Below are 25,663 nucleotides of genomic sequence, written 5' to 3'. Positions count from 1 at the left end.
AGCGGTCCATCAGTATTCATAGGTTTTGTTCTACCAGCTCTAGCAAGGTACTGACTGTATGAGCCAATGTCCAATAGCTCAGGAGCATCTCCAGTTTAAGTTGTACGTCCCTTGCTGTCAAACTGCTCAAAGACTCCTGGAGAGTTCCTTATAACGGATACTTTTGTGACATAACAGAAGGACATCCATTAGAGAAACTTTCAAATAAATGTAAAATCAATTAAAATGAAAGAATTGCTCTTAGGCTTAATTTCCCTTTTAAGGAAGAATGCCTACAAGCTGAAACAAAAACAGAAATTGCTGGAAAAGCTCAGCAGGTCTGGCAGCATCTGCAGCAGGAAAACAGTGACTCAAAAGATTCTGAGTTCTAAGGAAGGGTCACCGGACCCGAAATGTTACCTCTGATTTCTCTCCACAGGTGCTACCAGACCTGCTGACCTTTTCCAGCAACTTCTGTTTTTGTTTCAGATTTACAGCATCTGCAGTTCTTTCAGTTTTTATCTACAAGCTGTACGTTTTTTTTTAAAAAAAGGAAGGCAATAAATTGACATTTTTCGTACATCATTGCCATAAAATACAAAAAGCACATGTAAAAGATACAGAAGTTTGAATCTGGTTGCTGCAAGTAAATTGGAAATATATTTTGGCGATTATATCTTTCTAAACTCAAGGTCACTAAAATCCTGCTGCTCTATTGGTTTGCACTGATTTCTAACCACCTGTCAGCATTGTTCTTGGTGACCTGCAGTCGACTTTAATACTCTCATTTTTATTTTCAAATCCTGCATGAAAATATAAGTGAGGACTATCAGATCAGCCACAATCCTACTGAATGATGGTGCTGGCTCAAAGGGTTGAATGACCTCTTCCTGTTCCTAATCTTATGCCTTCACCTCTCCATAACTTATGTAAATCTCCTCCAGGCCTGGAATCCTTCAAAATCTCAGTGTACCTCTAATTTCTTCTATAAGGCAATACTTTTCCTATGCTCCCTCTTCACCACACATGGATTCTGTTCTTCTCCCTAAATGTATTTCATTCCACAGCCTCACATTTGCGCGAGTATTATCAGGTTTACATATCTCTGAGATTTCCAATTATATTCATTTTGTCTGTTTTGCTGTATGCACGTGGTTGAAATATTTAAGGCAAAAAAAATATAATTCTGTGTAACCTGATTTTCCACAAAAATCTTTGCACAATATGTCTCATTTTGCTTACACATAACAAGCTAGTCTAGTGAAACATTCAGAACACTGGCTGGACATGAAGATTTGTAATTTATAACAATCAATGAAACTTAAATTGGAAACAAAGTGTACAGCGATGGATTTGTCTGATGCCTGTCGACCAAGAGACTAATCTTTGTGTTCCTCCTTAACATTTTGTTAAGGATGGAAAGTGCATCATGGAAAATGGGGTCTCGTGTGTGATCACCAGATGGTTCACTGTACTCCGGAAAGCAGTCACTCACAAACCTTTCAAAGTGCTATTTAAAAGCTATCTGCAGGTTTTTTTTTAAAGAAGAGCACTCTTTTCAAATGTCAAAATCTTGAGATGACGAGATAGAGCTCCTAGATTTCAGCCTGGAGCAGGCACCATAATGATACCTTTCTCCACTGAAAGGCCAAGCTTTGAGGAACAAGTTCCGCTCAAGAGTAATTTTGTTCATTGCATGAGCCTCTCTCCCCACTCATTTCTGTCACATTAAATCGTCGATCAAACCGTTTCTCTTTGCTTCCTCCCAGCTGCTCTGGTGACCTTATACTCCTTTGTCCTAAAGGCCCTACCTCGAGCCCGGTCTTTTACATTTTTCCTTTTGCAAACATGTGTGAAGTGGACAGCAAAGAGAAGTTTCATGTTTTCTGCTCTTTTCCTCATTGCCTGCAGTAAAATGTAATTTGCATGGTGAATTTAAACCTAAGTGGATTTTCAGTTAAGTCTAACCATGCTGCAAGACTTTTTGTTTGGACCTGTTCCAATGAATTAATGCAAGGAGTTTTGTCCATCACAGATTTAGTTCTGTGGCCTGTTTGATTCTGTCACAGCAAAGACAGTTCATAGAATCCCACAGGTGGAGGAGAATGGAATCGTAGAATGATTATAGCCCAAAGGAGGCTAGTCAGGCCATTGTGTCTGAGTGAGTTCTGCAAGGGTAACTTAGCCAGCCCTATTCCCTACATTGCTTACTGTACCCACCAATAATGCCAGGCCCTCCAGTTTTTTCCATGTAACTGAAAGCGTCCATCCCCAGAACGATTCTTGGAAACCATTTTTTTCACATGATTGGGGTTAACTTGCAGTTTTTTTCAAAAGTTCTTTAAGGAAACCACTGAACAGGTTTCACAATCAAATCTGTCCACAAGGCAGCAGTTAATTGAGGCTTATATTATTCAATTAGCTAATCATATTTTTGCTCATATTTTAACACTGCAATATTATTTATTCAGGATTATTGCATATCAAAGATTCATGAGACTATTTAGAAAGATAAAATCAATGCTGTCGGTGTCAAAGGAGTATCAGTTTTCACAGGGAAATGAACTCGGTCCATGTAATCAGAGTGTAATCTATTCACAAGTTCACAAAGAAGTGGAGGGTGAAAAGTCCCAGCAAAATGAACACTTTGGTCCTTAATGCCTCAGGGCTGTGGTGGTCAGCCCACCTTCTTCAACTGTTAAATTATCTGGAGTTCACATTATCTTAACGTTATATATTAACCTATTTCCTGTGCTGCACAACTATATCATGGTAATTGGCAAATATGTGTCGTCTGTTCATGTTTTGCTCGACAATCACTTGCTCAACAGATTGACATAACCTATTGGATACGTTACTGTTAGCACATGGAGATTACCTTCACATTTGGTGAAATATAAGCTTAGCTGTTGTATATCCAGTGTCTTACTATACTTCAGAGCAAGGCTGCTGCTTTGCTAGAACTGCAGGTCATATTGCTGTTTTGCATGATTTAGTCCAATTACCATGAATAGGAGCAATAATGTTTCTTTTTAGTTTTAGTTTCCTTTTACAGCAGCGTTCCCTAAACAATGATGAGCTATGAATTTGATCCAGGCTGGTTGAAACAGGCATGTGTTAATAGATCTATCTGGCCAATTAAAGTCAGTATAAAACCCAATTTCAATTAAATTAAAGCACAGATTACAACTGATGTATATTTCTGAGAAACAATTTAGTGTCCTGCAAAGTGGCTCATTCACTCTTTGTGCTTCTAAATTCACCTTTGACCAAAATAGAGCTAATTGGCAAAAAAAAAGAGGTTTAGGACAGGAAAATTCAGCTAACATTTAGTTTGTTTTTAGAAAATATAGAAAATGAGAAAGAAGGAGAATATGAAAAAAGTGTAGTCTTGAAAATAAATTTTGATTTAGAAATAAAATACGCTCATTTGAAACGATACCTGCCTATTCATTACATAAACTCATTGTGAACTGCTAACCAATTGTATAGGATTTATAGGCTCTGCATTTTTGTTTGACAGGGTAATTAGAGTCCTAAGCAGGGATGTCCAAATGGATTTCAATTGATCACTCAGAGAAATGGTTCAGTTAGTAACACAGATCTCTAACTCCCTCTATTGGCAAAGTAGGAAACTATATAAACACAGAAAAGATAAAAGTGTGAAAACTCAATGTTGAGGAAAGCCAGACTTTATCGTGCAGTGCATTGGTCTAAGATGTCATGCTCCTTTATCTTTATAACAACTGAACTAATTTGTGTAGAGCACAGAGCAATGAGATCATGACAAAATAATCTAAAATTTTATATCGCTATCGATCATTTGAAAAGACATGTCCATCCATGTCAAGAAATAGCTAACCTAAGTAAAAGATTTTGTGATTTCAGCATTCTTATATATACCCTAAGAGGTGTGGGATTCTTCACAAGAAAGTATAAGCTAAAATGTGTGGTTGCACTGATGTAAAGTGTTTGCTGGTATGGAGTATGCAGACCATTTATTTGGGAATACAAGCTGGAAGAACTCACCAAGCTCGTGTGGAACTTCCCAGATACAAACTCTTGGAAAACCACAATGGAGCAGTCCTTGATTTTTACTCTTTAATTTTAATGCATAGAAACTACTGGCTGCCTGCAGATGCTAGGAGTTCAGAATACCAAAACTGCGTCATTTTGCTTGATGTTTGACAGCCCATGTTCATCAGAATCGATCTTGTTTAAATGTTGCAATAAAATACAAGTTGTGGAGAACACCCAGTGACAATTTGCTGCATTGATATCTGGAATGAAGGAGATGATTTGAGAAACATTGACTATTAATGCTTGAAAAATTTGGCTCATTCAAATGTTCACTCACAGAATTGTATACTGATTTTTAATGTTATATACACAGCTTGATCCAAATATTAAAGAATTAGTTAAGTGGACTGTTTTCAGATGACCTCCCTCAGTGATGGGGTAGTAGGCACACAATTGTTTTAATATAAGTCCTGTGCAATGATCCTCCAAAGTCATTGAACAATTCCCACAGGATTTCAATATCATAATCTGCTTGTTGAACAGGACCACAAAATTAGTCCCAGTGGCTGGTGAGTGATGCCAACAGCATGGATTCAATTCCTGCACTGGCTCAGATTGCTATGAAGGTCCCTTTCACCCAACTTCTCCCTTGCCTGGAGTGTGGCGAGCCTCTGGTTAAACTGCCATCTCTCTCTAATCAGACAGGTGCTCTAAGGTCCTCTGGATCTGGTGACTTTACTTATTTTACCCATCTTGACATGTTCCAACTAGCGATCATCAAAGGGGCTGTTTCAGGCATTTTTAAGTATGTCAGATGGCCATTTTGTTTCTATCTTACATGGTACTAGGAAGTGCATAATTGCTGATTTCCTACTCTAGCTGACTCATCGTCTACCTTAGAGTGTTTCAGGTTCTTGCATCCATTCTAGAAAATAGAACAGTAGAGCACAGGAATGGTCCATTTGATCCATGATGTTGTGCAGAAAATGATGCCAAACTACACTATTTACTTTGCCTGCCCTTGGTCCATATCCCTCCATTCCTTGAATACAGCATATTCATGTCCTATCTACTAGTCCCTCAAACATCCCTATCATATCTGACACCATCATCACTCCTGGCAGCCCTTTCCAGACTCCTACCACTCTATGTAAAAAATTACTTGCCCCTCACATCTGCCTTGAACCTTCCCCCATTCACCTTACATGCATGCTTCCATTTCAACTCTGGGAAAGAGATTCTGACTGTCAATCCTATCTAGTGAATATCATAATTTTATAGACTTCTATCAAATCTCCCATCAGCCTTCGGTGCTCCACAGAAAACAACTCAAATTTGTCTAGCCTCTCTTTATAGCTTCTGTCTAGCCACAAACTAATCTCTACTGCTTCAACTCTGGTCGCTTATCATTGCCGGGTTTGAGTTGTGACACCTTCGATGGTGATGCTTTAAGTCCCTGTGCTCTGGAATTCCCTCTCTAAACCCCTCTGCCTCTGTTCCTTTCCTTCTTTAAACCACTCCTTAAAATCTTTCTTTGTCCCTGTTATTGGTCATCTGCCTTAATATCTCCCACTTGATCTCAGATTTATTTGAGAACACTCATGAGAAGCAACTTGCAGACTTCGCCCCATTAAAGACAGAACATTGTTGTTGTAATTGGTCCCAGCCATCAAGGTGGCTGTAAGTACTTTGGTGATCCAATGGACAGCTTGGTCACACGTTCCCACTACTCTGGACTGGCAGTACCACCATCATTTTTAGATTACTTACAGTGTGGAAACAGGCCCTTCAGCCCGACAAGTCCACACCGACCAGCCGAAGCGCGGCCCACCCATACCCCTACATTTACCCCTTATCTAACATTACAGGCATGCTAAATTGGCGGGTTATGGCCAATTCACCTGACCCGCACATCTTTGGACTGTGGGAGGAAACCGGAGCACCCGGAGGAAACCCACGCAGACACAGTCAGTTGCCTGAGGTGGGAATTGAACCCGGGTCTCTGGCACTGTGAGGCAGCAGTGCTAACCACTGTGCCACCGTGCCGCCCACTAACAACTGAGAACAGAAACATGACAATTTTACATGACAAACATTCAACATTCAGCTCATTATACTTATGGGCTGGGTGTTATGTGCACTGGGTCTAGCTAGTCTGTGAGATCCCATCCATGGAAAGGCCAGCTGCTGTACTGTCACTTCACAGTCGATAGGTCCCACTGATATAAAGGCTGGAGGTGGGAATTCTGCTTTTTCGGTACAGGAGGTGCTGCCATAGAAAGTCACTGACCTACCAAAAGGCCAGTAGCCCTAACATTCCAGCAGTGCCTGATGGGATTGACGACCATGTCTCGGGCCAAGGGCAGTCCCCAAGAGAGACTGTCGCTGGAGACAGACAGCAGAGGAAGCGGGCAAGGAGGTTGGGAATCTGCTTTGAGAGCTGGGGAGGAGGGAAAATGTGATCTTGAGGGTGCGATTTCCAGGCACAGGGAACACATGAAGGAGGATCCTGTTCCCAACATCAGTCCATGTAGCAGAAGCTGCTATGGGAATGTAAATTCCAGCCATTGAGGAAGAAACTATTCCCTCAGCCCTGTTCCCTTGCTCCTTCCACATGCCATTGAAATGTTTCTTTAAAAGTGTTTCACCAATTTCCTTTGAAAGGCAGTTTGAACTTGAACAGAATTGGATGGAATGCACAGTCTACCTTGACTGCGCTGATCTTAATGCTCCACACAAGATTACTTCAAGATCACTTCACCCCGCCTGCAGTTACCAGTGATGCATTCAAATTTCTGCTGAACCTCTATAATCGGTCTTTGGGTGCTGTGCAAGATTAGGTTGGTAAATCATTCCTAACAAAAGGATACTGTAAATCTGAGCAGTCATTTGGTGGAAACTCCAGGTTAGAGGTATGGTGTTCCCATGGAGAAAGAGGAAGCTTTGAAGAAAGCTCTTGGCTTCTCTTTCACACCGACACCTGGAGTCACAAACCCTCTCTGCTTATCCTTTCAGTGTGGGAATGTGACCTCTGGTTTAGCTGGTTTCAGGATTGTTTATTAGTTTAATTGCAGTTATTATTTTAGGGTTGACCAATTGATAAATGGATAAATAAACTGTCTGAGAATAGGTGGTGTTCAAGTTTGCCTATTCATTAACGAAGGATTCTGCATTGCCTTTCTCTTCAGAGTCTTGCAACATGGAATGTGTGCGCAAGAGGATGGAGCAAAAGCTGCAGACAGCAATTAAGACACTAAGGAAGTCCATTAATAAACAACAGTTCTATATTCAGTTCTCTGGGACAGAATACGAAGTTGCCCAGAAACCAGCAAAAATACACGAAAATCAGGAGACGTGCAGCACAGGCCAGGTGCTCCAGGATGGCAAGTGTAGTAAGTATTATTCCAAGATCGTACTGATCATTCTGAACAGCTTCCAATCCAACCAAGAAGCACTGTGAAAATCTACTGTTTAAAATAGTTTATCCAGATGAATGCATTCATGGTAGGGCTTTGTATCTGATATTTTTGATGAGTGCTGAATTGCACTTGTGTATTTTTAATAAATTCAGGTCTGCTGTTTTGATGTTAAGACATCTGATGGAAATCTTGTGGATTTGCCTAGGTCATCTTCAGTGGAAGATCAATCGAATCCCATTTTAAACCCTTTGTATGCAGTTTTGCCCTCCATTTCGCCATTGCTGGAGCATTGTTTTTTTTCCACAGTGGAAGGAGGCCTTACAAAAGTCTTTTGAGAATTTCAAAATGAAGAGTGATTAAGGCACTTTGTGCAATTATTGGTTTTAAACCATTCTCCTTATTTTGGATTTTAAGTTCCCTTACTTTCATCATGACTGTTGACCAGATTAGAATGATAACCAATGGAGGCTGAAACCATCCAATAGTGTCATGGAAGAGACTGCAGGATCAAGTCCAGCAACGTCCTGATGCTATCAGCCACATCTTCTATAAAAGGGCCCCTGCTAATTATATCCCAATTCTGCAGAGGTGGGAGGAGGAATGAGTTCGGGATCCTTTCTCCGGAGAAAGGGCTGGGGTCAACAAAGTTGATTGATGGCCAGGAGCAAAAATGTTCATCTGTGGCACACTGGCCCAGTTTTAATGATGAAGGTAAGGCTCTCAACCTTCCCAACCATCCCCGCATGCCTCCTTAATGTCACTTCCTATCCGCTCATATTCCCATGACCCTTAAAATTTCCAAAGCCACCTCCACTCCCCTTTTTATGCTTATTCACCCTCATACCCCCAACCATGTCTCTAACCTGACAGCTCAGGATCAGGCCACACTCGAGATTTTTTTAAAGGGATCCCAAGTCAGACCGGCTTTCGAGTTACTGATGATGAAGAATTTAGATAACGTTAAACCCACTGGAATAAATTAGAGTTGCTTTGATGAGCCACATGAAAGCAAAACAAATACTACATTATGACAATTTTAATCATAAATTGATTTTTTTTTTAAACCCAGCAGGGAGCCTCATTCAAACACAGGCAAATAACCACTAGTCCCCCAAACCGAATAGTGCCTTCTGAAGAAGGGTCACTGGACCCGCAATGTTAACTGTTTTCTCTCCACAGATGCTGCCTGACCTGCTGAGTTTCTCCAACAATGTTTGTTTGTGTTTTGGATTTCCAATATCCACAGTTCTTTGATTTTGTGTGATTTGTTCGTCAGTGATTCCTGGGATTGTTCTGGCTCACACTGCAAGGATATCTTTTGCTTGTAACAGGATGATCGATCGTGAAACATGGTGTCTATAATGCACAGACTCACTCAGATGTTTGTCTTCTTGTTCCAGTCAGCTGTGAAACAGGCCGCTACTACAGTGGGGAGCACAAGCAGTGTCTCCTGTGTCCTCCAGGAACCTACCAAGACACAAAAGGACAGCTATCCTGTGAGCCGTGTCCGAGCAACGACGGGCAGGGAATAGCTGGAGCTCGGAACGTGTCTGAATGTGGAGGTGAGTTCCTGTCTAATTGCACTTTGTTGTTACATCAGGAAACCTGAAGCAAATTAACGATGACTTCATAAAACTCTGAGTGAGACTGCCTTGAGATTGTTATGGGGTAAAGTGGTTTCTTCAGAGTATCCAAATCCATTTTAATTATGTTGGTAACTAGCAGTCAGGAGACTTGTACAGCTTCTCCTTGGAAATTGGATTTTAACCCAAATCCCAAAAAAGGAATAGTATCACATAAGTTGCCATTACAAAGTTGTAACTTCCACTGAACTTCATGCATATATAGGCCTGAATATTCCTTCATGCATATATAGGCGAACAGGAAAATCGGGTGGGCATAAATTGGGACAGAAATCTGATCTATTGTGAAGGATGGTTAGTGAATTGGGAGGACATCACAATTTCACAAAATAATTAAACCTGTTGAAAGTGCAATTAACATTTCCGACAGTTTTCACAAGCTTGTGGTTAAGCTCTGAGGCACCTGAGCCTCGCCAGTTATAACAAGACATTATGGACCAGGCCAGATTCCCCCTCAAATATTTTAAGAAGGTAGCCCAGATCCTAGCTTTTTCTTATTTTAATGGCAGATGTGAAGTGGATATTCCAGGTGTGATACAGCTGGTCAAACCACTTGGCTTTAAGCAAAACAGAATTTATTTTAACACTACCATTTTGAAACATGGACAAAAGAAAGCAGAATTTAGAGTAGCTATTGGAAAACTTAACCAACCCAATACAGCAACTTAATTAATGAATTATTCCAATACAGTAACAACCTGTAAACCCACCCCTTGGCAAAAAGGTAAAATCAGATATCAAGTCCTACAGACAGGAGGGACCAACATTAGTGGGCGGCACGGTGGCACAGCAGTTAGCACTGCTGCCTCACAGCGCCAGAGACCTGGGTTCAATTCCCGACTCAGGCGACTGACTGTGTGGAGTTTGCACATTCTCCCCGTGTCTGCGTGGGTTTCCTCCGGGTGCTCCGGTTTCCTCCCACAGTCACAAAGATGTGCAGGTCAGGTGAATTGGCCATGTTAAACTGCCCAGAGTGTTAGGTAAGGGGTAAATGTAGGGGTATGGGTGGGTTGCGCTTCGGCAGGTCGGTGTGGACTTGTTGGGCCGAAGGGCCTGTTTCTACACTGTAAGTAATCTAATCTAATCCAGAGAGAGATTTCAGAGACAATCAGAGGAATTCTTTGCTGAAGCTTGCAACTCATCTGAACTTGCACATCTTGTGACTGCTACAGCCTTACAAAACCAGAAAGCCTGAACTGAGAGAACTGACCACTCCACTTGCATTGTTAAACTGTTTAAGGAAAGAAAAACCCAAAGGCCTCTTAAATCTGGACTCATTGGCACTTCTGTCTTTATGATGTCTCTTCAAAAAAAAACCCAGGATAAAGTAACCTTTTTAAAGTAACAGCATCATTGCAAAGATGACAAATAGAAGTTCAATTTTGGCTCCAAACATTGGCCATCCTGATCAATGGCAAGCCTCATCAGAGAGGGTGCCTGTGGTGTTACAGGTCGCAGTGACATAGAATGTCTGTGCTTCAGGATGGCTTCATGGGTTCACTGGAGATCAGTGTGGGATCTCACAAATTGCAGCTCATTGCTGTATCAAGTTCATCATCAGTGTCATGTTAAAGGCAGCCAGTCATTGTGTGGGCTTTAGCAGTGACCTGGAGAGTCAGGCCGAGGGGCTGTAGCATTTAGGGTCTCCAGTTCGCAAAGTAATAGCAAGCCTCTCACTGACCAACTTGCGCTCATCACCAATAGGAAAGGAGCCCCTAGATGTAACAGATTTGACATCAAAAAGGGGTAGCAGGTACACACCCAAGTTGAATGTTCAAACAGGTAGTGGATACTGTGGTGCTAATTCCCAAAACTTTCCTCGATTCAGGGAAGGTTCCATCAGGCTGGAAAGTAGCAATCATAACCTCCTCATTCAACAAAGACAGCAATAAAATGATAAAACTATAGGTGAGTTAGCCTGTTGTCTGTTGTGGGAATGTGTTGGAATTGATCATTAGAAATATTGTAGCTGCACACTTAGAAAATCTCAAGGTAAACAGTGAGAGTTTGAATGGTCTTGTGAAAGGCAAAGCACATCAAAGCAATTTATTAGACTTACTTGAAGGAGCAACAGGTGATAAAGTGGATCCTGTTCATTTACTTTCATTGGACTTCCAGAATTGTAACTGTTAAGGTGCCATGTCAACGGTTGTGGCAGAAAACAAAAGTTTATGACATGGGGGTGACATATTAGTAGCAAACAAGAAAATTAGCTGGCTGGCAGGAAACCGACTATGCCTCAATTGGGCTTTGACTGATTGGCAGAATGTCATGGCAGAGTTCCACAAGGGTCTGTGCTGAGGCCTCAGATTTTTCCACTTTACACCAGGGAGGAGAGAGAAGCCTTGCTAGCTAAATAATCTGGTAAATAGAAAGATGATGAGAAAGTGTGATTTTCATGCCTTCAAAATTATTACTTGTGTAAAAGACTTTTACACAAGTATTCCTTTGGTAAAAATGTAGATTTGACTTTCACACAAGTATGCTGGTACACGTGCAATGTCTGTGTTACACAGACACAGCCTGATTTCCATCATGGTGACATGAATGGCATCTGGATGCAGTCACTCAGAAGCAGCCGTGTGGGGGAGTGATCACCTGAGGTAGGACGGGGCCACTAGCCCATACACTGCCATTCTTGCCACATTCTGCAGCCTGCCCAAGTTCTAGGAGTTGGGTTGGAATTGTTTCTCTGGTTAGGCAATCCCAGACCTCACCATATGTCAGCCCAAAGGCTAACATGTTGTGAAGCACCTCTTGTGATGGATAAGGTCTTTTGCCCTCTTTCACCATGCAAGCAAATTTCCAGGGATGACCCCATTGTTGTTGCGATTTTCATCCAGGATTTCTTGGGCTGACAAATAGGCCTGTTTTTGTCCCAGGGATAGAGGCCTCCTGCCTTGCCTAAGCAGCCTGGAGGCAATCCTGTAAGGGAGGCATTACTAAAACCATGCAGACGCCAGATTTTTAGCCTCTGCCATTGTTGCACCTTGTTATTGCCCCTCCATCTTCATTACTGCTGCAACTGAGCCAGGCAAACAACAGCTGGAACACATCCAATTCCAGAAGCAAAACCATTGGAAAAACTGAACAATTCCACCCTTCATTTTTCTTTTATTATAAATTTGCTACTACCAGTAATGGTTTGTACTTGTCTTTAATTTGTTTCAGGCCAGTGCTCTCAAGGATATTTCTCCTCCGATGGATTCAGACCCTGTAGGTCATGTCCGTTTGGCACCTTCCAACCAGAGCCAGGTCGGACTCAGTGTTTCCACTGTGGAGGTGGATTGATGACAAAATATGAAGCAGCAGTTTCATTTCAAGATTGTGAAACAAAAGGTAACTTTAGCCATTTTCATCCACCGTATGAAAAGAGTGCCAGACTGCACAGTCTCCTCCTGTTACCATCACACTTCAAGGATGGGTGGGAAAGGACAAACTGTGAGGAGGGGGCAGAAATGCTTCAGTGCTTGAGTGAGTGGGCAATTGCATGACAGATGAAATATAATGGGGATAACTGTGAGATTATCCATATTTATACAAAAAACATCATCTGAACGGTGATAGGAGGAGGTGCAATGAGACCTGGGTGTCCTAAATCAAGCAGACACAGCAGGCAGTGAAATAGCAAGAGGATTTAAGAACAGGAGTAAGAACATCTTGTACAGAGCCTTGGTGCGACCACATCTACATTATTGTGTACATTTTGATCCCTTTACCTGTACTATTGAGGGAGTGTGACAAAGGTTTATTGGGATGATGAGATTGATGTATGAGGAGAGTTTGAATCAAGTCGGACTATATTCTGTGGAGTTTAGAAGAATGATGGTGGGGGGGGAATCTGATAGAAACCTTTACATTTCTGACAGGACTAGACAGGGTAAATGCAGGAAGGATGTTCCTAATGACTAGGGATTCAGGAACCAGGGGTCACAGTTTAAGGATATGGGCTAGGCCATTACAGACTGAGGTGAGGAGAAATTTTTCACCCAGACAGCAATGAGCCTACAAGATTCTCTGGCACAGAGAAGGCCATAATATTGAATGCTTTCAAGAAGGAGTTAGATATTGTTCCTAGTACTCAAGGGATCAAAAGGTAGGAGGAGAAAGCCAGGAAAAGGGTACTTAGTCAGATGATCAGCCATGGTCATATTGAATGGCGGAGCAGGCATGACCTATTCTTGCTCTAATTTTCTATAAGTCAGTGTTTGTTTTCTCATTTGTATTTCATCAACTATAACATAATCTATAAACCAGCATAATTGGTATTAATGTATTTAAAATGCTGCATTAAAAATCTACATTACTTTCAATCCATACCCTCATTCTTTTTACTTTTTAGAGAGGGAGAAACTGTTCACAATCTACAGCCACTCATGATCTTGAAAACCTCTATCAAATCTTTTCTTGGCTGCATTCTCTCCAAGGAGAACAGTCCCAACTCTTTCAATATGTCCTTGTAACTGAAGTTTTTCATTGCTGGAGCCATTCTTGTAAATGCACGCTGTCTGAAGTGTTTACTTCTTTCCTATAATGTGGCACCGAGCTAAGGTTCGCAACAAGAGTCTTGTACAAGTTCATCAACTCCTTGCTCTTGTACCCTATGCTTCTATTCATAAAACTAACGATTTTGAATGCTTTATTAACTGCTCTTTCCACCTGTCCTGCTACCTTATAATAATCTGTGCACATATCCACCTGGTCCCTCTGCTGGTGTTGGACTGGGGTGGACAAAGTTAAAAAGTTAAAAGGTTTGAAAGTTAAAAGGCTACTGATATACAGTTTTGTACCTGACGAAGGAGCAGTGTTCCAAAAGCTTGTGCTTTCAAATAAACCTATTGGACTATAACCTGGTGTTCTATGATTTTTATTCCTGGGCGACATCCTGATTTGTAAAGACAGAGGTCTTGACATTCAATTTTCCCCTCATCTGGCAGATGTTATTTCCACATTAAAAGGTGTTAAATAAATGCAACTTATATTGTATAGAGCAGCTTGAATCCCTCAGTCAAGAATACTCTATGGTACTGTTCACATGTGTTATGTACCGTCAGAACAGGAAATTTTTAATGCCAGCCTAATTATTTCCTGGCTCAACTACTGAACTTTTTTGTCCTTTAAAAAATACTGAGTGATATGTTGTGTATAGCCATTTTTGTGAGCGTATATGATTTATTGCTTTGAGAAAATAGTTTTACTATTCATAAACCTTTCCACAGTTCATTGTTCTCCTGGTCACTATTACAACTCCACCACACACAGATGCATAAGATGTCCAGTGGCAACTTATCAGCCTGAGTTTGGTCAAAACTACTGCATTACCTGTCCTGGAAACACAACCACAGATTTTGATGGCTCCACAAATGTCACTCAATGTAAAAGTAAGTAATTGCCGATGTACTCGAGAACAGTATCCTCTGGTTTTGGTTCAGTGCAATAAAACAGCAATAGTCACAAGTCGAAGACTGGAACATTTGGAGCAATTCTCAGAAGCAACATTGTGCATTTAGTTTTGTCCTTGTTTACGAGAAATTGTTTCTGTTTGGGGAAAGGCAGTAATTGCTGCAATAGCAGTTACCTGATGTCTAATACTACACAATACTGGGGGGAAAGAAGTCAGTTATAAAGGGTCCCCACTTTATCAGGGGGCACCACGGAGCCCCACATAGCTGCAGTGGCTTTTTCAACCTTCTTAGAAACTGACTTTTGAATCAACATGCATTAAGTCATCGAGACCAACTGATCACATCCTTTTGTTACTGATATAGTGGCCTCTTCAGATAGTCACAGAATACTTTGTGCAGATGGTGCTTCGTCTGGGAGGTAAGGGTCACCACCAGTGTCCCTGCTGACTGCACCTGTGGGAAGTGCACCCAATTCCAGCTCCTCAAAAACCGTGTTAGGGAGCTGAAGCTGGAACTGGATGAACTTCAGATCATTCGGGAGGTGGAGGGGGTTATTGAAAGGAGTTACAGGGAGGTAGTCGCACCTCAGGTAAAAGAAGAAGGTAGCTGGGTTACTGTCAGGGAACCAGCAGGCAGTGCAGAGATCCCCTGCGGCTGCTCCCCTCAACAACAAATATACCATTTTGCATAATGTTGGGGGGGTGGGGGCCGTCGACAACTTATCAGAGCTAAGCCATGGGGAACAGAGTCTATCCCTGGTGCTCAGAAGGAGAGGAGCAGAGCATTAGTCCTTGGGGACTCCATAGTTGGGGGAACAGTTAGGAGATTCTGTGGGAATGAGAGAGACTCACGTTTAATGTGTTGCCATCCAGGTGCTAGGGTTTATGATGTCTTGGATTGTGTTTCCAGGATCCATGAGAGGGAGCGGCCCCAAGTCGTGGTCCACATAGGCACCAACGACATGGGTAGGAAGAGAGATGTGAATTTAAAGCAGAAATTTAGGGAACTAGGGCAGAAGCTTAGAGCTAGAACAAACAGTTTGCTGCCTGTGCCACATGCTAGTGAGGCGAGGAGTAGGGAAGAGAAAGGAGTTGAACACATGGCTACAAGGATGGTGGTGGAGGGAGGGTTTTGGATTCCTGGATAATTGGGGCTCATTCTGGGGTAGGTGGGACCTCTACAACAAGATGGTCTACACCTGAACCAGAATTGCACCAATATCCTGGGGGGATATTTGCTAATACTCTTCATGTGGGTTTAAACTAATTCAGCAGGAGGATGCGTACCAAAATTGTAGTTCCAGTATACAGGAGGTTGAGAGTAATGAGGTACAAAATAAGGTTTCAAGGTCACAAGAGGGCACTGGCAAGCAAGAAGTTGGTTTAAAGTGTGACTACTTCAATACCAGGAGCATCCGGAATAAGGTGGGTGAACTTGCAGCATCGGTTGGTACCTGGGATTTCGATGTTGTGGCCATTTCAGAGACATGGATAGAGCAGGGACAGGAAAGGTTGTTGCAGGTTTCAGGATTGAGATGTTTCAGTAAAAACATGGGGTGGGAAGTGTGACATTGTTAGTGAAGGACAGTATTATGGCTGCAGAAAGGACATCTAGGAACTCATCTACTGAGGTTAGAAACAGGAAAGGAGAGGTCACCCTGTTGGGAGTTTTCTATAGGGTCCGAATACTTTGAGATGTGAAGGAAAGAATAGCAAGGATGATTCTCGATAGGAATGAGAGTGACAGAGTAGTTGTTATGGGGAAACTTTAACTTTCCAAATATTGACTGGGAATACTGTAGTTTGAGTACTTTAGATGGGTCAGATTTTGTCCAATGCTTGCAGGAGGGTTTCCTGACACAGTATGTAGACAGGCCAACAAGGTGCCAGGCCACATTGGATTTGGTACTGGGTAATGAACATGGCTAGGTGTTAGATTTAGAGGTAGGTAAGCACTCTGGTGATAGTGACCACAATTCAGTTATATTTACTTTAGCAATAGAAAGGGATAGGTATATACTGCAGGGCAAGAGTTAGAGCTGGAGGAAAGGCAATTATAATAAGATTAGGCAAGATTAAAGATGCATATGATGGGGAAGGAAACTGCAGGGTATTGGCACAATTGAAATGTGGAGCTTATTCATGGAACAGCTACTGTGTGTCCTTGATAAGTATGTACCTGTCAGGCAGGGAGCTGTGGTTTATTAAACACGTTGAAGCTCTTGTCAAGAGGTAAAAGAAGACTTATGTCAGCATGAGACTTGAAGGCTCAGTTAGGGTGCTTGAGAGTTACAGGTTAGCTAGGAAAGACCTAAAGACAGAGCTAAGAAGAGCCAGGAGGGGACATGAGAAGTTGTTGGCAGATAGGATAGAGGAAAACCCTAAAGCTTTCTATTGGTATATCAGGAATAAAAGAATGAATAGAGTAAGATTAAGGCCAATCAAAGATGGTAGTGGGAAGTTGTGCATGGAGTCAGAAGAGATAGAGGAAGCACAAAATAAATATTTTTCGTCAGTATTTATACTGGAAAAAAATGATGTTGTCAAGGAGAATGCTGAAAATGGATAAGTCCCCTGGGCCAGATGGGATTTATCCTGGGATTCTCTGGGAAGCCAGGGAGGACATTGCAGAGCCTTTGGCTTTGATTTTTATATCATCACTGTCAACAGGAGTAGTGCCAGAAGACTGGAAGATAGCAAATGTTGTTCTCTTGTTTAAGAAGGGGAGTCGGGCCAACCCTGGTAATTATAGGCCAGTGAGCCTTACTGGGTAAGGTGTTGGAAAAGGTTATAAGAGATAGGATTTATAATTATCTGGAAAGGAATAATTTTATTAGGGATAGTCAACACAGTTTTGTGAAGGGTAGGTCATGCCTAACTATCCTTATTGAGGATTTATAATCATCTAGAAGGGCCTGCACTGCACTGTAATGTTCTATGTTCTATGGCTCTGAGCTCTCCTCTTGCTATTGCCAACAATCTGAAAGTAAAAAGTTTGTTACCGAATATATTACCGTGACTTGACTGCAGGGTTTGGGAAACCTCTGATGTGGGTCTTTCCTGCTGGACCAGCCTGTACCCCCAGAAGCTCAATGTTATTCACCATTCTCCCTCTTCCTCCTGATTGCCTTCAAGCTTTACATTGCCACAGTAAGGGGAGGGGGAGAACTAACTGGCATCAATGAATCCACCCCACTCACCTTGTACCCTGGCATCCGGTGAAACTCCTTATCTGGCACTGACCGCAGTGACTCAACTAGACAGAAGAGCTGAGGGCTCTCTGATTGGCAACTCTTGGTGATGGCACATCTTGGAGGGACAGAAACTAAGACTTTGGACAACTAATTCGCTGAGACACACAAGATTTCCCTCTCAACCTCCCAGCTCGTGTGGGGCTACTTAATTCAAGTTAAATCCTGGCTGTATGGTCAAGCTCATGGATTGTTTAGAGATGATTACCTGATCTGTATCCAGTGTTGGAGGAGACCACACTGAGACTGTGAATGCAATATACCAAATTGGAAACAGGAGTAGCAGATTATTGATCTATTTGCAAGGATGTCCATCTAAACAGAAGCAAAGATCTCAAAGGAGAGGTAATATATCTCTTGGGTTAGTATGGGAAGATCCCATGGGTAAGGAAAGTGAGCTTTGGTGTGAACAGGAGCATTAGTACTAGCTACCTTAATTTTTACAAAGTGACTCAAGTTTGAGTCAAATGATTGACACTTGGAATATTTCACAAAGGTGACTTTAAATGATGTATGTATTGTTTTGGAACTTTTCTATAAAGATCAGCAGTGTGGTGGTGATCTTGGAGACTACACAGGATTCATTGAATCTCCCAACTATCCTGGAGACTATCCTTCTAATGTGGAATGTATTTGGAATATAAATCCACCACCAAAGAGGAGAATACTCATTGTCGTGCCAGAGATTTTCTTACCAATGGAGGATGAGTGTGGAGATGTTTTAGTGATGAGAAAGAGTTGTAAGTAACCGCATATTCCAAATATTACAATCGCTATGCATCCAAGTTTATAGTGCACTTTTGAAAAATAATTGTTATTTGTGGATATTTTCACACATACATTGTCCACACAAAGCCATACAACAAATTCAATTTGTTGCTCTCCTTCTTTCACGTCATATCTTTGTTCTGTTAACATTGGTTTGATTCATTTTATTCCCAGTTTCTGTACTTATTCATGCCTGTTTCTTTCCTCCTTTTACTGACCATTTTCTTTTCACAAAAATAAACCAGATAAGAAATAAAAGCACCATATCATCGCAATATTGAGAAAGAATGAATGTAGGATGGTTTAAATTAAGAGGTCTATTGCAAAATATTTCATGTTCATTACCAGTGTGGGAGGGTGGGGGAATGTGTATCTGAAACCCATTGACCTCCTGTCTCACCATAATTAGTTTCTGGGCAGGAATGCCCATTGTTGACCTCCTTGCATTTCAAATTGTGGCCCTTAAATCACTAATTAGTCACTAGAAGGGCCTCCTGTTGCTATCACTAGGATTAACCCAGTGGCAGCTTAGTGTGGGTGGAATCTCTCGATCAGTGCCTGATCCTGAGAATGGTCATCAGGGAGATGACAGCCGACCCCTGCTCTTGTTTCTGTTCTGCCCCATAACCCCACTCTATGAACACCTCCCTCCCATATTATTTATCTGTGGCCTGAGCCCTCAGTAATCCTGGAACTTCATAGGGGTGATTTAGGGGAAAGGGAGGAGTGTCCTTCTGGTAGCAGCCATCTTGCTCTGGGTACAGGAGCTGCTTGTCTCTTATTGGCCGTAGCTCTGGCGAGGTGGGATTTCTGCCTCAGAGGCCCTGATTCCAGGGGAAGAGTTGCAGTAGTCCCAACATTGCCTGATTGGCATGTGCATTGGTGAGTCTTTCTCACTATCTCTCCGTCTGGCAGGCCAGATCCCAATGCTAAGACAAGATTCTGCCAATCCAGTCTGTTCCTCTCTCCACAGAAGCTCTGATCTTCAACTATTTTCTGTTTTGATTCAATATCTTACTCATACTAAACTCCATGAAAGCTTCATCCTAGTATAATGAGTAAATTTGAATATTAAAACTTTAAGTTGCTCAAGGTTTCTAGCTATACTCCTTAATGTGAATAAAAATGAATCAGAATTTATATCTAAAGTTTATTGCACCATTGTGTTTAACCCATGCAAATAATTGGTAAGAAAGATAAAGGATGTATGTATTACTGCAGCGATCATTCTGCATCGGCCAAAAGGTAAAAGCTTAAAATGTTAATCAAAAATTCGAATTTCAATCTGTGCTCCCAAACAGAGAAGGTGAGATCATAAATACTGACAAGATTGTGAAGAGAGATTTATTGCAGAGAAAGATTCTTTTCCAAAAACATTTGGATGTGAAGTAAGTTGGGTAGTTCGCCCATGTATCTGAAAGGTCAGCCCTTTTGAACCTGGCACAGAGTTTGGGATGCTACAACCTGTGCCTTCAACTCCATAATGTGGGGGAGTAACCTGCCTTAAATTTGAATAAAGAAAAATCAATTAGACTTGTTAACAACTCAATTGACTCGATAATAATTCTACTGACCTGATTAAACATGCTGCTCACTCCATACCACAGCAAGGGCGGACAATTGGGCCAGTGTGAGTGGGCTGCTTTTCATGCCCAACATGGGAAAAAGTTGAAAAGAAGTGGGTACATGTTGTTCATGGTGCCATGCTCTATAAGATGTCAAACCCTTTCTTGCCTAACCCTGACCATGTCCACACCTCCACCTCCCAGGGCAATTGGACAGTGCAGTCCTTACTCTTTGATGGCCAATCAATATTAAACATTTCCAACTCCTTCAAAGTAAGGGGTTGCTGGGATTTCAAACCTCACTAATACCTGAATGGGCGTGGCATAATTTTGATGGACAGAAACTCACCGAGGGACACAATTTATTCATCTGTGTCCTTGGTGCATGCCAAATGGAATTCTGAACCTCACTGCTTAAAGTAAACAATGTATGCACTGAAATTAGTCAAGTCTTTGAAAGTTTCTATTTTATATTATATTATTTATCATGTTATTTGCAGCTTCACCAACATCAATTACAACATATGAAACATGCCAGACTTATGAGCGACCAATAGCATTTACCTCAAGATCTCGAAAACTTTGGATTCAGTTCAAAGCTAATGAGGGGAACAGTGCCAAAGGATTTCAAGTTCCATATGTTACCTATGATGGTAAGGAAATATGGACATAATATTTAAATATGTCCTATCTTCCTGTTCTTGTGATTGAACTAAATTTATTTTGTACTTTGAGACCAAATAACTTGTTAAGCCATTAATTGTCAACATATTTTCCAAAATACATGGCATCCTTTAAAATAGGCGAGAGCAATCAATCTGATGTACGACCTCTTTTGTACAATTAGGCAAGCATCAAGGTGATTGCTAACAGCACTTATTTGTCTATCTCCTTTTAAAGAATATATACTGATGCATCCTCAACATGTCAGTGCCTTGGAAGGGCAGTACATTACACCACTACATTATGACATCTGCTCTAAATACTGCTATATAAGAATAAAAATGGAGTTTCTTTAAATGATAGAAATCAAGATAGTGCTGCATACTACCACAGTTATGGTTTGTGTGGTATTGATACAGGCAATATATTCAACAAAGTAGTTCATTATCTCAGTTTACTTCTGCAGTGCCTCCAATTGATCAGGCTGTGCTGGAATTGGTTTCAAACACTGGACTCCTTCCCATTTATCTCTTCACCCCCAAGGCTCCCAGCCTCATTCCTAATGAAGGGCTTTTGCCCAAAACATCGATTTTCCTGCTCCTTGGATGCTGCCTGACCTGCTGTGCTTTTCCAGCACCACTCTAACCTTGATCCTGAAATTTTTGCCAGTAGAGGATGATAATTACTGCATTTTTAAGAACAACAACAGTCTCGTCTCCTCTGTGACTGAGACATTAAACGCTGCCTTAAATGTTGCCATTTACCCCAATCTTTCTGGTCTGCCTGCTGACAGCTCCTTTTCATTTGGTAAACTTAAGGTCTTTCAGTCTTGGTGCTCCTCTTTCTGTTTGCATTCCTTTGCTTGGCTTTCTCTTTAGGATTGCTCGGTTGTAATTGCAGTGTTAGATGGAGGAAAACGGATATTGTAGAATCCCTACAGTGTAGAAAAAGGCTATTAGGCCCATCAAGACTGCACTGAAAAGCATCCCAATTAGATCCACCTCCACACCCCCGTCCTCACCCCATAACTTCACATTTACCATGACACCTATCATGCACATCCCTGGACATTACAGGGCAATCAACCAAATCTATGTATCTTTGGATTACGGGGGGAAACCAGAGCACTTGTGGGAAACCAACGCAGACATTACCATGAAAATATGCAGAACCCACACGATCACCCAAGACTAGAATTGAGCAGCAGTGCCTAATCACTATGCCACGATGCTGCCCATGGGATATATTCTCATGACACAACATTCAAGGCTAAAGATAATTGATCATATGACTGTTATCTAATCTGATTATTTTTACCTTGAGTGGGTAGGTAATTTATTTAAATTTTATTTAATTCTTGTGGGCACAGAACCAGAGGTCCTACTGTTGGAGTTTGTTCAGTGTCTTTGTGGGCCACACCACCAAATATGGTCTTTTGTTCAATTGCTCTCTCTGATGAGTTAGCTGATGTCAGCCAGTTTCACAGCAATATTGAATCAAAGTCTATCCATAAAAGATATTAAAGGATGCAATGCTTTGGTTCTTTTTAAACTTAGAAGCATAATTAATGAAGAAATAAACTTTTAAGTATTTGTTGAAAATGTATTTATGCGAATTGAAATAGAAAGTTGCTCTTTAATTCTTCCTTCTTGAACAGAGGACTATCAGCAGTTAATAGAAGATATTGTCAGAGATGGGCGTTTGTATGCTTCAGAAAACCACCAAGAAATTCTTAAAGTAAGCTTGTTATTAAGACAAAAAATTATACTTATTCTTATGATGTGCAGCAGAATTTAAGTTATCAATTCTAACGAGAATGTTTTTCTTAATTGTCTTTTTAATGTAGGACAAGAAATTGATCAAAGCACTCTTTGATGTATTGGCACATCCTCAAAATTACTTCAAGTATACAGCACAAGAATCTAAAGAAATGTTTCCCAGATCATTTATAAAGTTGCTACGGTCCAAAGTGTCCAGATTTTTAAGGCCGTACAAATAGTTTTGATGGTGGTGATGTTTAAAATGCTATTTTATTGCATTCTTGAAAGAAGAGGCATCCCTCTCTTCAACACTGGTGTCCTTTTTTTTTCCTTAAAAGTTCTGTTTAATCATCTTCAATTTTTATTCTAAACATGTTTTTCCATTCTTCCTCAGTGAAGATCCTATCCTCAAATTATATAATGTTGTAAAAGCAGTTATCCTGCTCTGAGTTGATAATATTTCTATGAAAGCAGGAAGAATTTAGGAAGTTATACATGCATTTAACTTTGGCTGTAAATTTGTGCACTGCAAATTGCTTTCTGCCCTTTCTGATATGTTCGAAGAACAGGTAATTCTAATAGAAAATGACCTCTATGAAAAATATTTTCATTTTCAGTCTCTTCTACAGGAAAGAAAGGCAATCCTGTAGAACAAAAACATTCTTTTCAGTATGTTGGAAAATTGCAGAAATTGGCAACTACCTGCAAAAGTATCAAATGATGCAATAGCAGTAAAGGACAAGGATGATGTAAGTAATATTTGGAATTTAATTGCACTTGACTTTTGTATTTGAAACAATTTTAGAGGAAAAAAATCTAAATTGTATTTTCCTTGCATATTATTCTTATCTAAAAGTACTATTTGAATTGTGTAGATTCATAACTGACCTTCAGAAATGAATCAGAATTGCAACAACTAACTATTCTGATTTCATGTGTTGAGCAGTCAGAGAAGAGAATATAATCTGATGCAGGGACACAATCTTTATTCTTTTTATATATATAAAAAAAGTTTTTCTTTAAAAGAAAACAATGTTTTCCTAAATTTACACAATTTTTAATGTTTACTTTTATTATTTCTTGAGTGGAGGAGGAAAAATTATTCCCCATATTTTCCATTAACCCAATATGTTGATTAATGCAGAAATATTGTGCTTGAGTGGTCAGTAAACCTTCCCCTTAAAGAAAATCAGTCTCAGCTCTTTTTGGTACAGCCATATTGGTTGTTTTTAGCTGAATAGATGAAATGGTGATGATAATTGGATACACACTGTTTCTTTTTCAAACATGCATTCTCTTGTGTATTTATGCTACTGATTTCATGCTGTAATGGTAGCAAAGCTACTGGCTGATATACTAACTGGAATAGGCAGGTGTTCCTGTTAATCTGAAGTTTCATTATCTGTACAGAACTGGAAGTGTTTCTTTTGTTGTTTTTTCTCCCATTCTTAGGTTACTGGGTCTGATTGATACTTTACCTAAGCTAAAAAAAAATTGTAGATGCTGCTTTATAAGCATTATTACCAATATGTAAATTATGTATAAATGTTGGCAATGTTTTCCATACAAAATTAAGTTAATATTTACCATGGTTGATAGAGGAAAAGAAAGTTAAAGTACAACTGTATAAACTGCAATAAGATTTTGTTACTTTATATACTTGGCTATGGTCATAGGCTTACAGTAAGCGCTCCACACAGTTGTGTTAATACTGCCAATTTTATCATTGTAAATGTAACCTATATAGCTCTACCCATTTTACTTGGTCTTATCTTGTCTCTGTATTTAGTTTTATTTTCTGCTAGACCTCGAAAGGAGGCACATAATGGATGTTTGTTTAATCATTTTCATAATAAACCACAAAGGTTCCTTTTAAAAAGAGAAATTGTGTTTTTATTGGAAATTGGAGGACCTGAATTGTACATAAACTCAATGTGGAATTTGTTTTATCCATACTGAATAAGTTGGTTACAGTGCTGAGTTCTTATATGGTAAACTTTGCTATGGCATCTAGTCAATACCTTTAGGAAATATACATTTATCACATCAACAGGGTCCCTTCATCCACAGCGCTTGTTACTTCCTTAAAAAACACGAACAAATTAGTCAAACACTACTTTGCCTGATTGCACTGACCAGTGTTTTTGTGATAGTATATAAAAGCTTTCTGTCCTGTTGCAAAAACAATCGCAATGCTAATTTTCTCAGAGTTAAGGACTATATCCTGTTAACTTCTTTATTTATCAATAACAGATTGATCATATTCTAAGATAAGCTATTATCACTGTTGCACAATCAATTCAAAAAATTCCCAGGATTTTATTGTAAAATAATTTTTATTGAATTATTTTGTCCATTTTAAAATAATAGATGACTAGTTATGGTAGTGGTAATGGCACATTCATTCAAAATGGTTTACTTCAAGTGTTTTATTTGTAGCGTGTTACTAGTAAATCTCCCTAAGAAATGTTCCTAGCAATGCATAGGTTTCAGTGTGATTGTAAAATTAAATAATACAGATTCATTTATATATAACATTTCTAATATTCCTTAGGCTTTGCTCATTTCTTGGCCAAAGTTTTTCTTTTATAAACCAACAGTGTTAAAAATTTAGATTCCAAAATATTGAAACTGAATAAAATGTCACCCAGTATAGTATTGGATGGACAAAATCAGTGAGAAGGTTGACCATCTAGCAAACCACTTTAGCTTAGAGCTGTTACCATATCACTGTAAATCTGTTTTATCTCTCTATTCAATAAAAATATAAGTAGACATTTATCAGAGGAATGCGCGCAGAAATTCATTGTATGAGATTGTTCCTTGTAGATGCTTGTCATAATAAGACGACAGATAGTAAAACTCTTCCTCAGTTATGTTGATCCCATACTGCCGCAAGACCTACGACAAAGCAAAGAGAACACGCCTGCAGTTGAAATTCATAATTGAGGAAACTACACTCGCTGATATTAATACAGCTGTGTAACATACTTAGTTTTGTTTTAGAAAAAATCATTTGCTCCATTCATATTACCTCAAAAATGGTAAGCTGACAGACAGGACTTTACTGAGGAATAGTGTTGTCCTGTTATAAGAGTCATATACATGACCAAGGTAAAACATTACTGTCAGAAACAAAATTTCTAGAAAAATTTAGCAGGTCTAGCAACATCTGTGGAGAGAAAGCAGAC

General features: G+C 40.2%; 2 protein-coding genes across 2 annotated transcripts in view; one reads left to right on the top strand and one right to left on the bottom strand.

Moving 5' to 3' along the window:
- Nucleotides 1-22,799, top strand: part of scube1 (signal peptide, CUB domain, EGF-like 1) — a 281,214-nt gene extending 258,415 nt beyond the window's left edge. The window contains exons 16-23 of the mRNA XM_060839924.1: nt 7,188-7,391; nt 8,819-8,980; nt 12,233-12,400; nt 14,281-14,442; nt 18,259-18,456; nt 20,550-20,702; nt 22,370-22,449; nt 22,559-22,799. Of these exons, the coding sequence (XP_060695907.1) occupies nt 7,188-7,391; nt 8,819-8,980; nt 12,233-12,400; nt 14,281-14,442; nt 18,259-18,456; nt 20,550-20,702; nt 22,370-22,449; nt 22,559-22,711 (1,280 nt within the window). The 3' untranslated portion in view covers nt 22,712-22,799. The remainder of the gene's footprint in view (nt 1-7,187; nt 7,392-8,818; nt 8,981-12,232; nt 12,401-14,280; nt 14,443-18,258; nt 18,457-20,549; nt 20,703-22,369; nt 22,450-22,558) is intronic.
- A 2,353-nt stretch (nt 22,800-25,152) lies between these two features.
- The window catches only part of efcab6 (EF-hand calcium binding domain 6), a 102,910-nt gene continuing 102,399 nt past the window's right edge, over nt 25,153-25,663 (bottom strand). Inside the window, exon 33 of the mRNA XM_060839546.1 lies at nt 25,153-25,373. Coding sequence (XP_060695529.1) covers nt 25,254-25,373 — 120 coding nt within the window. The 3' untranslated portion in view covers nt 25,153-25,253. The remainder of the gene's footprint in view (nt 25,374-25,663) is intronic.

The sequence above is a fragment of the Hemiscyllium ocellatum genome, chromosome 19, assembly GCF_020745735.1.
Source record: "Hemiscyllium ocellatum isolate sHemOce1 chromosome 19, sHemOce1.pat.X.cur, whole genome shotgun sequence".
In the NCBI taxonomy this organism is placed as follows: domain Eukaryota; kingdom Metazoa; phylum Chordata; class Chondrichthyes; order Orectolobiformes; family Hemiscylliidae; genus Hemiscyllium; species Hemiscyllium ocellatum.
Note: the sequence above shows the minus strand (reverse complement) of the source record. Positions and strands in the feature narration are given on the sequence as shown.